The 13004-nt window shown below is 46.6% G+C and overlaps 1 protein-coding gene across 2 annotated transcripts in view; it reads left to right on the forward strand.

Moving 5' to 3' along the window:
- EPHA10 (EPH receptor A10) overlaps positions 1-13004 on the forward strand; it is a 115737-nt gene that overhangs the window by 17847 nt on the left and 84886 nt on the right. Inside the window, exons 3-4 of one of the 2 annotated variants that reach the window (XM_073317552.2) lie at positions 1523-2192; positions 3520-4386. In XM_073317552.2, the coding sequence (XP_073173653.2) occupies positions 1523-2192; positions 3520-3596 (747 nt within the window). In that variant the 3' untranslated portion in view covers positions 3597-4386. Of the gene's footprint in view, positions 1-1522; positions 2193-3519; positions 4387-13004 lie in introns of those variants that run through there. The other variant, XM_073317553.2, reaches the window with a different exon arrangement.

Consider the following 13004-nt stretch of genomic DNA (forward strand, 5'->3'; position numbering starts at 1 on the left):
TGAGCATAGCTCATGACAATGCGTTTTGCATTCTTGTACTAAGAAAAGGAACTCAAGTCAATTAAAGCTTTTCTCTGTAGTTCACTTTCCAGGCCAGTTGCCTTAAGGATTCACTCAGTTCCCCAATGAGCAGAAAGGGCCGGATCTCTGGAATTCTTGGGGAACTTGACCCCATACGTATATGTGACTCCTGCATGATTTATAGTTTGTCTAAGTGAATGGCTGCATTGCTGCCTTTGTCTATAGCTGTGCCCACTTTCACCTGAAAGGGCAAATCACTGAAATCAGATGTTTCTTGCTGCACTTAACTCCCTCATCAGAAGTGATTCTGCATGTTTGGAGCTTGGCTCAGGGGTCAGCTGGACTGGAGCTGTGGGTGGCTGGGAACGAACTCCATTAGGGGGTTTCTTTGGTTATCTCACTGCAAACTCTGCCACCTGTGGAAGGACTTGCTGTGAGCAGCCCTCAGATCACTTCCTTCTCAGGGCTAAGATGATCTAATCACCATCTCATCAATCAGCACTTTCCTGGCCGCTGCAGGGAAATGCCACTTCACTTACACTTGGGTGAGCTTGTTCCTTGAGAGAATCAATGTCCTTGGCCTGCTTTCAGGCTGGGGATTGTCCCTGTTGGGTTTGAGGCACCCGGCTCCTTCATCACCAGCCATCTCTAGCTTCTTTTGATATTTGGCAGTGTGAGTTGCTTCTGGGTGAGAGTGCAAATACTACCTGTCCGGGAAGGTAAAGCCGTGAGAGACAGCCGGCCTTGGGGACTTTGCTCCTCACTCTGACCTGAGTTGCTCAGCGTTGCCGGAGTCATTCTTGTCAGGGAGGGTGGAGTCCTTCCTTCTCCTGCCCACCAAATGACAGGCGAGGAGAAGTTGGTCTGACACTTCCTCTCTCCTTACTCTCTCCCCTCCCCCTCTGGTGCTCTCTAATTAGGAGGGTAGTTTCCTCATTGGGGAGCTGTAATTACTGCTGTGCTATACTAAAATACAGCCTATGACCTAAAGCCAGTGGAGTTGCAGAAAGACTGGCAGTCACCACCTTCAGAACAGTTCGGTTGGTGCTTGGAGAGAAGAGGTCAGTCAAATGGGATTGGAAACTGGCCCTGATAATACACTTAACTATGACATTAGTCACTAATAAAGGGAATGCCATCCCTGGCCCTGCGGGAGTGAACTGGGGGATAGTGTACCTTGCCTCTAGCTTAGCAGACAAGACTTCTCTGGCTTTTAGAAATTAGATCCTTTTTAGACATTAAATTCTGTGTCCATTGTCTGTTACTGACTGTGTTTCTCCCTCCTAAATATTTAGAAATTGGTAAACACTGCAGAGTGGCTGTGTTGGGATTTGTGTATTCTGTGGGCTTCAGGTTTTTTTTAACGCCTGTTATAATGATGCATAGGTTAAGGGGTTTTTAGTGACTGTACTTACAATGATCTTGGTATGGAGGGGGCTTTACTTGAAAGACTGGTTCTCACTAAATAGCGGGTATCAAGATGTGTCTGTTCTTTTTATAGTGGGAAGAAATCAGTGGAGTGGATGAAAACTACAAGCCGATTCGTACCTACCAGGTCTGCAACGTCATGGAGTCGAATCAAAACAACTGGCTGCAGACAGGCTGGATTGCCAGGCGCAGTGGCCAAAGAATCTTCATTGAGCTGAAATTCACCCTGAGGGACTGTAACAGCATCCCTGGAGTGGCTGGCACATGCAAGGAGACCTTCAACCTCTACTACGTTGAGTCAGATTCCGATCTGGGCCGCAGTATCCGTGAGAACAAGCATACAAAAATTGACACCATTGCTGCTGACGAGAGCTTCACCCAGGGGGACTTGGGCGAGCGCAAAATGAAGCTGAACACAGAGCTGAGGGAGATTGGGCATTTGAGCAAGAGAGGCTTCCACCTGGGCTTCCAGGATGTGGGTGCTTGCGTGGCTCTGGTTTCCGTGCGGGTTTATTACAAAAAGTGCCTCTCCACGGTGCAGAACTTGGCGGTGTTTCCAGACACTGTGGCAGAAGCAGCATTTGCAACCCTGGTGGAAGTTAAGGGCACCTGCGTCAATCATGCTGAAGTAGACCTGGATAGTCCTCCCAGGATGCACTGCAGTGCGGAGGGGGCGTGGCTAGTCCCCATTGGGAAATGTACATGTAGTGCTGGCTTTGAAGAGAAGGATGATGGGTGTGAAGGTAAAAATGGCCATTCATGCTCTATTTCTATCTCAGGCCCCAATCAGTCCGTCACATTATTATACTGCGTCCAGCACCCTGGTATCAGAGCACAGTGTAAACACACGGAATTGCATTTTGTCACTCTTGTGTTTGTGGTGTTTTTAGTTCATTATGATTTGCTAATCCAATAACCAGAGTTTTATTTGGGGACCAGGGAATAAGGTATATTGTTTTTGGTGGTGGTGGTGGTTGTACTGTGCCGACTGATTCAGCAGCATCTAAGAATAGCTTCAGGTATTTTCCATAACTTTGTACGTGCCATAAAATGACTCTAGAACATTAATGTCCCCATTGTCGTGCTTTGCACTCAATTTAATAATTCAGTGACTTTACAGCTTGCAAGGTTACATTTAATGACAGCTGTAAAAATGGATATAACCCCTACTTAACTAGTGTCACTTTAATGATGCTGAAATTCACTTCAGTTTCTCTCTTTTAAAATGATGGTAAGAGAAAAACTCAGCATTACCAAGGGGCTGAGTGAGCCAGGGGGCTGGTGCTGTCCTTGGAATCAGTGTTTGGAAATGCTTTTGGAATGGAAGAGGATTATTTTGTTAATGTCTTTTTCTTAGTTCTTGGTCAGTACCTAATCTCAGCATTGTAGCAAATGCTTCTGTAAATCAAGTTAAAAATGTCAAAGTAACTAAGATGCATCTCTTCAAACAATTTCAAGTGGTGCTTTGAGTGGTGTTATCTGTGCAAATACTAGGAAGTTCTTGTGTACCCTTTTGTCACACGTCTAGTCGAGTGTCCCCTCTTGGGCACTGTCCAGACTGCTGTGAGGGGAACCAATTCTCGGATCTCGAGTGCTTGAGGCCTAACAAGTTCCTGTACTGCCCTTAGTCTGGAGTCCCAGCATGCAGATCCTCTGTCTAGCAACCCCTCTTGTGAGCTGAGGCCTCCATGCCCAACGGTCCAGCCCCTGTGGTCAGTGCTGACTCCCCCTCCCACCGTACTCCCCCAAAGCTTAAACACACCCTGTTCCAGAACTCCATCTGTGTGAGCATGCTGGTCCCACAGGTTAACGTTTCAAGGGCCTGAGATAGGTGTAACGCAATGCATATACAGCCTTTGCACAGGAATCTAATATGATTGCTCTTACTTAATCATACAAGAAATACACAGTTCTAGACAAAAATAATAAACTTTTCATGCATTTGCCTTGGTTTCCTCCCTACTCCAGAGCATTCTTTGGGCTGGGGTCAGTCTTCCCTGCAGGCCTCCAGGGTCCTTCTGTGGCTGGTTTGTCTTCCTAATCATGGCACCTCTCTCTCTTTCTGTCCAGGTCAGCTTGCTTTGACTTTGGTTGGTCCCACTGCTAAACTATGGATGGAACAAGCAAGCCATATGAGCAAAGTCTGAAGGAACTGGTTATATTTAGTTTGGAAAAGACGAGATTGAGGGGGAACATGATAGCGGTCTTCAGCTACTTGAAAGGCTGCCATAAAAAAGATGGAGAAAAGTTGTTCTCTTGCCACACAGCAGATTTAGATGAAATCTCAGGAAAAACTTCCTAACTGTAAGACCAGGAGGACAGTGGAACAGACGCCTCGGGAGGTGGTGGAAGCTCCTTCACTGGAGGTTTTCAAAAGGAGGCTGGCTAGCATCTGTCTTGGATGGATTAGACACAAGTAGTCCTGTATCATGGCAGGGGGTTAGTTAGATGACCCTTGTGGTCCCTTCAAACCCTGTGATTCTATTATTCTAAAACTGAGGTTATCTTGGTGACTGTCAGGGTAACTTTATTTTTAAGATTGCAGTGGCTCTGTAGCTATTGCGAAAATGCAGATTGCGTGAAACCCCAGCTACACTCTACTTCTGGAAGGCCATGCAAGGCTGCAGAAATCTCACACAGTGAAGAGGCGAGAGGAGACAGGACGTAAATATGTCCTAAAGTGCTAACATTTCTCTGGTAGAAATGCACCCATGTATTAGAAGAGTGAGCTCTGCCTAAGGATAACGGTTCAGTTGTCAAATGAATACTTGGTGCCATGCAAACCTTAAATTCCCTTTACAGGATGCAGTGTGTCGGCCATCTCACTCTGCTCCCTCCTCCTCCGGAAGGTGGGAAAGTCTTTAATGGTGCTCTTGGTAGTAGTGATTCACTTAATGCCCTCTTTAAGAAGACCATAATAAAACTATTGAATTGAAATCTTGGTATTGTTCATTGCTTCAGTGCTTGTGTGGCAGCTTGCCATGCTCTTCCCATCTGTTTGGAGTGGGGAATTTACATAGCGAGTCCCAGAGGGCTCTTGCTAATGTTTCAGGTTTCTCCGTGTTGAGTTTAAATAATTCATATTCTCTTAGGAAAAATATTTGAAGTAATTTAATGGACATAATTAAGTTTTTTTTTTCCCATTCACAGAAAGCAGGTCATTAGTCACTCTCTGTGGAGCTGCGTCTGATGTCTGGTCAAATATCAAAATAATTTTGAAAAGTGGAGATTTCTTTAAGCCTTGCATTAGCATAGTGCTAAGTGAATAACGTTAAAGATTTATGATGAAAGCATCCAAGGCAGCAGGAATTCTTCGACAAGGACAAAAAAATTAGCTTCACTTGAAGGCAAACAACAATGGCTTTTTGTGGATGTTAAAATCGACTGGCTGTGCAGCAAATCTGTCTCCAGTGCTTTGCTCCCAAGATCTGTTCTGAGAAGGGCCCTACTCCAGGTTAAAGTTTTCCAGGACCTCCTTCCCAGTGAAACTGTGACTCTGATCACTGACACCGGTGCGTTTGCCTACCAGTGAGGGAGAGAATCCAGTGGAGGGAGCAGCAATCCCAGCCCATGTGATTGCGGGCCAGCTCAAGCCGGCATGCCCCTGGGGAGCAGCAGCTCTGACTTGGGATAGTGGGAGCAGCAGCAGAAATCCTTTCCCAGGGTATCATTTTGGTTGCAAGGCACCATGCTGATATGTGAGCTGTGGGGTAAAGGCCAGGGTCTAGGGGAGAGTGTGTGCAGCGCTGTCTCTCACACACTGAGCTGGCCTGCCAGAGCGTTTGCCATGGTCTTTTCTCTCCCCCAAGGAGAGGGCCTCATCAACCCTGCTGGGCTATTCTGCTCCTCTGTCTGTTGAACACCCCCTCCCTTTCCCTCTGGGGCCATGTCTGAAACATGGGGCTTGACTGTTTTGCAATGAATTGCCCTGAGGCTCCATTTGCCTGTGAGTGTCACTGCCTGATTTGGTGCTGTGGCTGTGAGCAGGGCCCTTAATCTTAATGGGTTTCTCTGGTTCACTCTTTGTTGGCATCCAGAAGTACCTGTTCTTTTGTTCAAGGACAGTTCCCCGTTAAACTGGGATTAGCCCGAGGCAGACCATTTGTCTGGTGTAATGGGGGCCTGCCAGTTAGGAGGCCCTGCTCTTTGCCAGGCCTTTCCTCATGTTATGCTTCAGAGCTCCCTGGCCTCTGTCTGTTTATCCTTCGAGACCTTCTTTGACACCCTTCTGGCTGCACCTCATGTTTTGAGATTTGCTGGGAAGAAGTAACATGTACGGGACCACCAGTCACCTGGCATCACGTCTGCAATGAGCTCCCTAGGGCTGGTAACTCTCTGAACGCGGAGGGGCGGTGCCAAGCATGAGAGGGAGAACTGCCCCCACAGTAAGATCCTGCAGGATCATGCAGACTGCCCAGCTGAAATTGTGACCTGCCTGGGGGCTCTGCAGTAAGAGGATGCCATGCCACATGAGCACGTCAGGCAGGAGGCCATAAATGTGCCTGAAACATGGCTGCTGAGGGCACAAGTTCTGTGTGCTTGCTTGGCGCCAGGCAGTGGGTTATAGAGGTGGCAGTGAGCTGGATCAGAGCCGGTGCTGCCCCATGAAGAGGTCAGTAGGAGTCAGGCAACTCTTTGTGGCCTCCCAGCTGCTCTTCCCATGAGGGCTGCCGGTCACTATGAATAGAGTTGTACGGTGATAAAAAGCCATGGCGTGCCAGACCAAATCCAGCCCTGCTGTGAGCAATGGCAGCCCAGCTGACCTGGCATTACACCTACTAATGCAAGCTTGGATCTGGCCCCAGTCTTTTAAAACATGTGGAAACAAGAGAGCCTGCAGCAGGGCTGTGGCTCGGACAGAGCAATGAAATTATTGGAGCACCTCTGCCGGAGTTAACCTCTTCTCAGTATTCAGCCTTAAAGGGGAGTGCTGAGCAAAGCAGTGTCTGTCTGTCAGGACCTGATCCCCCTCCTCGGCCTCTGCTCCTCTCCCCCTACATAAGCCAGGACCTAGTGCTTTTTCTTTTACTCCCTCTTCCAAATGTTTCCTGCCTGCCCTGGTTCTGACGCTGTCATTAACGGAGAGTGCACCTACCCTGCGCCCTCTAGGAAGAGTGAAGAATTAGGCATTCATTGCAATGAGGAAATGATAAAGTAACTAAAGCTAGATGCATCTGAAAGTGTGTGATGCCCTTTGCAGATGAAAAAGCCAGGGCTGAATCTTTCTCCCTTACCAGTGGCACTGGCCCTGCTCTTGACTGGCCTTTAAAAATGAGCCCTTGAAGACAAGACACAAGCTGGCTCCTGAGCTAACTCCAGACCCGGGTAGCTGCCAAGCCAGGAGCCTTTCCCAATAAATCAATTTTTCATTTTCAAAATCTGCCCCATTCTCCAGCTCACAGTAAAAGTGAAGAACGGATTCTATTGTTTTAGATTTGTAATGTGCTGGGTGCACAGAGCTCACGGACAGACGTGTTTGATTAACTCTAACTCCAAATAGGAAGAAAAAATAAATTAAATGGTGGCAGGGAATGAGAACCACGCGAATAGCCCCCCCCCCTCCCCCCGGACAATAGCATCCTTTTGTAGTTCTCCTCGGCAACCTCTAAACTTGAGCTACAATGACCCTGGTCGCAAGCATGGTGCACTACATCCAGATCAGAGTCTTGTGAACCAAATGAGCGATGGGGTCTGTAGGAAGCGTATCAAGACTTCTGGTCAGTTTTATTTCCTGTCTTGCTGATCAGTACCTCTTTAGTTGGGTGCTATAAAATTGGGCATTAAAGCTGGCATCTCTAGCAAAGCAAAAGGGATGGGGATCGACACAATGAGAGTTGGATAAAATAAGTGGGGCGGAGTCATGGACTTTGAATGGGTGGGGAGGATGCAGAGCTTAAACTTGATGTGGTAGAGAAGGAAGCTCATTTAAGACATGCTTTTCTCAGTGGGGAAGAAACGGATTTCTGTGTCTTCTTGAATTTGCAAGGCTGGGTTCTAATTGGATTATAACGCTCTAGTATTCTAGTGATTAAAGTACTGAGGTTATTGTAGTGGTAAGGGAACATTCATGGTTTAGCACAGTAATCAGAGATTTTTTAAAAAGGACTAATAGGATTTATAGCATGCACTGATCACTGCTGCAATAAATCCAAATATTTTTGCTGTTCATCTTTCTATACAGTTGCTTTCATCCTAACGGATCCCAAGGCAGGTGACAAACTTTGTATGTGTTCTCATATATTATAAATCACTTCACCAGTCACTGAAATGCAGCCACCTCTAGGGTAGAATGAGGTAGCTGTTGACTGTCTTCTCAAATAAGATGAGGTTCTGTCACTATAAATACATTTGAAACATTCTTCTTGTTTAGCTGGGGCTGCAGCCAGATGCTGCTCTGTGCTTATCTTGATTTTGAAATCTAGCTCCAGTGATCACATAGTGAGTGAATTAAAGGTCTTATTACACTGCAGCTGATCAGACCTGTCCACTCCTGCTTTTTTCCTGACAGGCTTCCCAGCAGCTGTGTCCTTTTACCCTTAATATCATGAGACACATGCTTTGGCCCCTACGTATAATTTACTTTCCAGTGTATGCAATATCTTTTGTGTAACTGAAGCCCTAATGTAGAGACTCTGCCTGCCATTTGTTCTAAAGTTCTCTCTGCTTCATCTTCTCCATCCTTCTCCTCTTTGTATCTGCAAGGAGAATTTCAACAAAGCCCAAGGTTAATATTTACCAGCCAGATTTGTTGCAAATGAGACAACTTCCACCAGAGGGTAAATTAATATGATGGAGACCAGATTCCAAAAATAGCTATCAGCCGCTTTTCTTTGACAGAAACGTAAATTCGTGCTGTAGCTAAGGTTTCTTTTCAATTTATTTCTGCCCCGTTTTGACGGCCCTGGTGGGAGCTGGCTGCGCGTTAGTATTCTGCTGGGCTTGCAGCAGGCACTGGAGAAATAGCCTCTTTGTATGTCGTTCTTACTTCACCTCTATCACCTGCCAGTCAGCATCTTTTTCCCCTCAGGAGGCTATGATCTAATTAGCAGGCAATTCCACAGGCTTTAGGACACCTTCCTTGTGGGGATAATGGCACCGAAACCAATTTGGGGAGGGACATGGAATCTCTACTGCTTTGTCAGGATTTAAAAAATCCTGTTAAAGTGAATTTAGTGCTGGCGTAAAGGGCCAATTTGACAGGTCGGGATGGTCTCTTGTTGCAAAACCATGCTCTGAAGTGTCCTCTGTTTGCCAGAATCTGGGAATGGGCGATGGGATGGATCACTTGGTAAATTGTCCTGTTCTGTTTATTCCCTCTGGGGCATCTGGCATTGGCCACTGTCAGAAGGCAGGATACTGGACTAGATGGACCTTTGCTCTGACCCAGTGTGGCCGTTCTTATGTGCAGAAGAGGTCCAGGCACAGCAGTGGTACTGCATGCTCCTGATTCCTTGGTCTGCCTCAGGGTTAACCGGGCAGGACTGATCTCACTGGAGTTCAGCCTTGTCTCGTATCTGCCGTGCTGTAGGAGCTAGCGAGATGGCAAAGGGACAGTCCACATTACAAGCCACCCCCATAAAGAAGCTGCCTGTGAGCAGTGGATCAGTCTGGAAAGTTTCTCGGGGTGGGGTGGGGGGGTAATAGAATGTGCCAGGATGTGAACCACTGCCGAAGGGTTAAACTATCTATAAATGCAGCAATGCTTCTTTCTCCAAATGCCCACCTCGCTAACCCTCTTTCCCCTTCTCTATCCTTAGTACACTGAAAGCAAAGCTTAGATTGTGAGCAGTCCCCATTTATACTGTGCCTTGCTGCCCCTATAGTTCTCCTCTTCCTCCTAACTACAGGGAGTTGGATTTAATCATTCCTGGTCTCAGGTCACTAGGTCTTTTCCTTAAGAGGTGCTGACAAGAACTCAAATTAAATCAAATACTCAGGTGACATTAATTAGAGAGAGATTCTTGACACTAAGACCCAGCCTACCTTAGAAAGCATGGTTATGACACAGACCATCAGTATGTGTTAATGATGGGAAGAGCACACACTCTGACATGAATATGGAAAGGCTTTAATATTAACATAACAAGCAGGGCACGTTCTAATTGACTCTGTCTTGTGCTCTGCATGCTGAGATGGAAATGTGGATTTTGCTCCTGGACACCTGAAACTGTGCTAAATTTTAATCAAACTTTCCAACAGATTTCTACTAGTGGCGTGGGACATAGCATGGGCTTAGCCCAGTGCTCGGGAACACCACAAATGAGATGGCAATTAGAAATGGACGTGCACACTTAAGAACATCGGGGCACCATCCCAGAGGGGGTGATGGACTAGTATTCTACTTTCATAAGGTAATTCACACTGAATTATGTAAAAAGAAAAGGAGGACTTTTGGCACCTTAGAGACTAACCAATTTATTTGAGCATAAGCTTTCGTGAGCTACAGCTCACTTCATCGGATGCATGTAGTGGAAAATACAGTGGGAGATTTTATATACACTTATGTATCACTTTTAGAAAATGCACTCTTACGTGTCCTGGGCTTGGAGCCCTTTGTGCGGCAAAGCGCTTTTGGGGATGAGGGGCTCATCTCGTGAGCTGCTAATCTGTTCATGGGAGAGATTCCTCTGATTTCTCCTTTATTTGTTTAACATATTGAATGAATTACTGTGGTAACTGCAACCACACTCAGTGTGAAGGAGCAGACTCTAGAGACACATCCTGTCAAACGCTTGATGGTCATGAGTTCTGTCCTGGGCTTATAGTAGTTAATGCAGAGAAGGAAAATGTACGTAAACGCTCTCCTAACAGATCAGGGTGATGGTAACACTAAGCGCTGTGTGCGCCTGTTTTGCTGTTGAGGGACACGCTTGTCCCACAAGTCATATTGGCAACTTACTGGCCTCATCAGCTCATTATCTAAATTGTTGTTGGGTAACTGGTGTGAAACACATTCTCTTCCCAAGTTGCTGATTGGATTTTTGAGCAGCCAGTCAGACTTGACACAGCACAGAGCATTGGAGCTGTTAATTCACTGTGTGAGTAATTGCAGATGTTGCTTACTCACTAATAAATCTACAGCAAATAATGGCCCAAATCCCTACTTACCCATGGACTTGGGCTGGGACAAAAACCTCTTTAAATATGGATTTTTTTTTCACTTCTCTGGTATGACATGTTCACTTTATTTGCGGGGCAGGGGAATCTCGTGGTTCCCCCTGCTGTCTATTGGCCATTGAAACCCCATCACCCCACACTGGTGATGGAGATTCTGCCCTCTACAGGAATCAGTCTGTGGGAAGATAAGCATGTTCAGTGAAAAGAACAGGAGTACTTGTGGCACCTTAGAGACTAACAAATTTATTAGAGCATAAGCGTTCGTGGGCTAAAACCCACTTCATCGGATGCATACATTAGGTCTCACCCTTTCATGAGTGTGGAACGTGGGGTGGAGCATAAGTAACTAACCTAATCCTTGCTTGAAAGGTGCCATTATAATTGAGGCCATGCAATGTCTAGGCAGGAGTGGTGGGAGCTTTAGTTTTCTTTCATGTTACGCTCTGTGCAGGTTGTGTACACGACCGTGTCAACAAGCACGGTGTAGTACCCGCTGGGCTGTAATCCTGTAAAATCAGCCGTCCAGCGGAGCGTGAGGGGGTCTCGTGTTCCCATTGCCACTCACTGAACAGTGGCTGTAACAGCAGGACTCTGCTTGACCACTCATCTCCTTTAGAAGAGCGAATGACTCGTCCTGCTGATGGTTAGCTTTCCAAATACACACCACCTTCCTGCCCTGGAGAAGGGCTGTGTAACTGTCTAGTGTTTTGTTGATCCCTGAAGCTAATCGTTTGCCCCGTTGTCTTTTTCAAGTGTGTGCTGGGGTGTCTTTGCCTATATCCAGTATGTTGCTTTCCTATTTTGCTCTTCCCACAGCCCCCTGTTAAGTTAAATTAATACCATCCTACAGGAAATTCTAATAACCCAGTAAACAGAAGCTTCCCCTTGCTGACCATGTCCCAGTCAATGTTCATGAAATTATTACCTTTTAGCATTCTTAGATGGTTACGTAGCAATTCCAAGACCATCACACGCACAGGCAGAAGTGACATTCAGGAACTTCTAACTTGTTCCAGTCTAATGCAAAAGCACCTTTAGAAACAGTGGGAAACAAGGAGAGTCAGCACCACTTGACCAGCCATCTCTCCAAACCCATCAGCAAGTTCCCTGTGGGAGCTCTGTCCTGTGTTGCAGTTACTTCTGAATAACCGTTCATCTTCTGACTTGCTGCATCAATGGCAAAGGCCCCTGGTCAAGTGTGAACTCAGCAGAGGGAACAGTCAAGGTTCAGTGAGAAAAGTTTATTTTGAAATGTTGATAGAAAAATAAAATGTGCAAATGAGAATCCTAGGAAAGGCCTTTTCCCTGATCCTGAAGTTGGAGATACAGCCATGGTCAATGACCAGTAGCCTTACACTGCACCTCAGAGTGATGAACTTCTGTTGAGCTCAGCTCTTCCTAGCTGCATTAGACATTTGGAAAAGGGGAGTCTGTGTGACAGGCTCCATCTCATGCCCTGTGTGCCATCCCTCTGTGAGCAAACTGTACTTCTGCAGGAAGTCAAGATGCTCCCAACGACCCTGCTGTTTCTCCAGGTGTCTCCTGCCTGTTCCATTCCTTCTAGTCTTGCCCAAGCAGCTTCTGCCATGAGACTGTGACAGAAAGAGCTGATGTTGGGAGAGCATAGTAATGGACAAAATGAGTCTGACAAGGGACAGCCAAGCAAAACTTCCTGCAGAGCCGAATGTTTGTTGCCAGGCTTGGGACTCTGTGCCCAAACCCCTACAAATGTTGCACTGGTCACTAGGTTTGAGTCCCCATAGACAAGTCACCTAGCCCCAAACTCTCCTCCATTCTCCCACCAAGACACCTGGGTCAGCCGCTCTTCTATGTCCCCGCTCGTATTGCAAATGTGATGCTTCTCCCACCCGTCCCTTCTCAGAAACATTCCAAGTAGTTTAAAAGGAGCCTGAGGAGGAGGGAAGGGAATGCGGTGGAGCTAGTGGGGTTGCTGATGCAGAACTTTCAGCAGCTGTGTAGATTTTTGCAGCATACACAAGTTTTTCCAAAATTCTGTAGATGGGAAATGAAAGCTGTGCCCCGTGTTGGGGGAGGATTCTGGCCAGTCACATCACTCTCTCTTGCATTCCTATCAGCTTGGAGCTGTTTGGCATGTTTGTTTATGTGGGGATTGCTGTATTGGCCAGAGTCTGTGGGACTGAAGGTAAAGTCATTAGCTGTTCTGGAGTTAGGAGCCTGCTTTTCCACCTGAGAGGCTCCCAGCAATGCTGCTGGGTGCTCTGGGGAAGGGATTAGCAAATGGGATAATTAACAACCTGCAGATATGGTGTGCGCCTTTGGAAGGCTTCCTCACTGGCTGAAAGGGGCCCTGTATTTTGCAATGTGTTTTTAATTAGTAACAGTACTGTGCCCTTTCTAGCACCTTCCACCTGAAGGGTTCCAAGGACTTTACAACCACTAACTCAGCTAGTGTTAGT

The sequence above is a fragment of the Lepidochelys kempii genome, chromosome 19, assembly GCF_965140285.1.
Source record: "Lepidochelys kempii isolate rLepKem1 chromosome 19, rLepKem1.hap1, whole genome shotgun sequence".
NCBI lineage: Eukaryota > Metazoa > Chordata > Testudines > Cheloniidae > Lepidochelys > Lepidochelys kempii.